Raw genomic sequence first — 559 nt, 5'->3', positions numbered from 1 at the left:
CCCCCCCCCCTTGACAGCTTCTGTACGATGAGCTGCGCGTGTCGTACCGGCGCCCCTCGCGCCCCAGCAGCGGCCTCACCATCCTGGACTCTGTCGCGGTCAAACAGCCCAAGAGCAGCTGGTGCGCGCGTGCGTGACGGCAGCAGGGTGTGGGGATGCGTTTTCAGGGGATTTTCTGTGAAAGCACTCCCGCTCATGTGGGGATGTTGTGTAGGTGTGAGGTGTGGGTGTTCTTTAACGTGGGGTGTGAGGGGGAGAAGGGCAAGCAAGCACAGTACACACAGGCCTTGGAGAGCCGATAGTTGGCGGACATTTTCAAGGCTAGGTGTGCGACGCGCCAGCCGATTCGGAAGGGTGGAGGCCGAAGGGTGTGGGACTCGGCGAACGACCGCGCGCGGCACGCCCCACAAAAAGCGCCCGCAGCTTGGCGGCTGCGCCCTCTGGAAAAAGGCGCGACTCGTCGTCGCCGCTCCCTCGCTTGGCAGGGGCTCCATCAAGCCCACGTGTCTACCCCACCCTACCGCCGTCTTCTCATGCCCCGCCTGCTCATGTCCCCGCC

The 559-nt window shown here is 64.6% G+C and overlaps 1 protein-coding gene across 1 annotated transcript in view; it reads left to right on the top strand.

Moving 5' to 3' along the window:
- MNEG_13556 (leucyl aminopeptidase) overlaps positions 1–137 on the top strand; it is a gene marked incomplete at both ends in the record, with an annotated part of 5051 nt that extends 4914 nt beyond the window's left edge. The window contains one exon of the mRNA XM_014037972.1: positions 18–137. Within this exon, the coding sequence (XP_013893426.1) occupies positions 18–137 (120 nt within the window). The remainder of the gene's footprint in view (positions 1–17) is intronic.
- Between the last annotated feature and the right edge of the window lie 422 nt (positions 138–559).

Source organism: Monoraphidium neglectum (genome assembly GCF_000611645.1).
Source record: "Monoraphidium neglectum strain SAG 48.87 unplaced genomic scaffold scaffold03898, whole genome shotgun sequence".
NCBI classification, from domain to species: domain Eukaryota; kingdom Viridiplantae; phylum Chlorophyta; class Chlorophyceae; order Sphaeropleales; family Selenastraceae; genus Monoraphidium; species Monoraphidium neglectum.
This window is presented reverse-complemented; position numbering and strand designations above follow the sequence as displayed.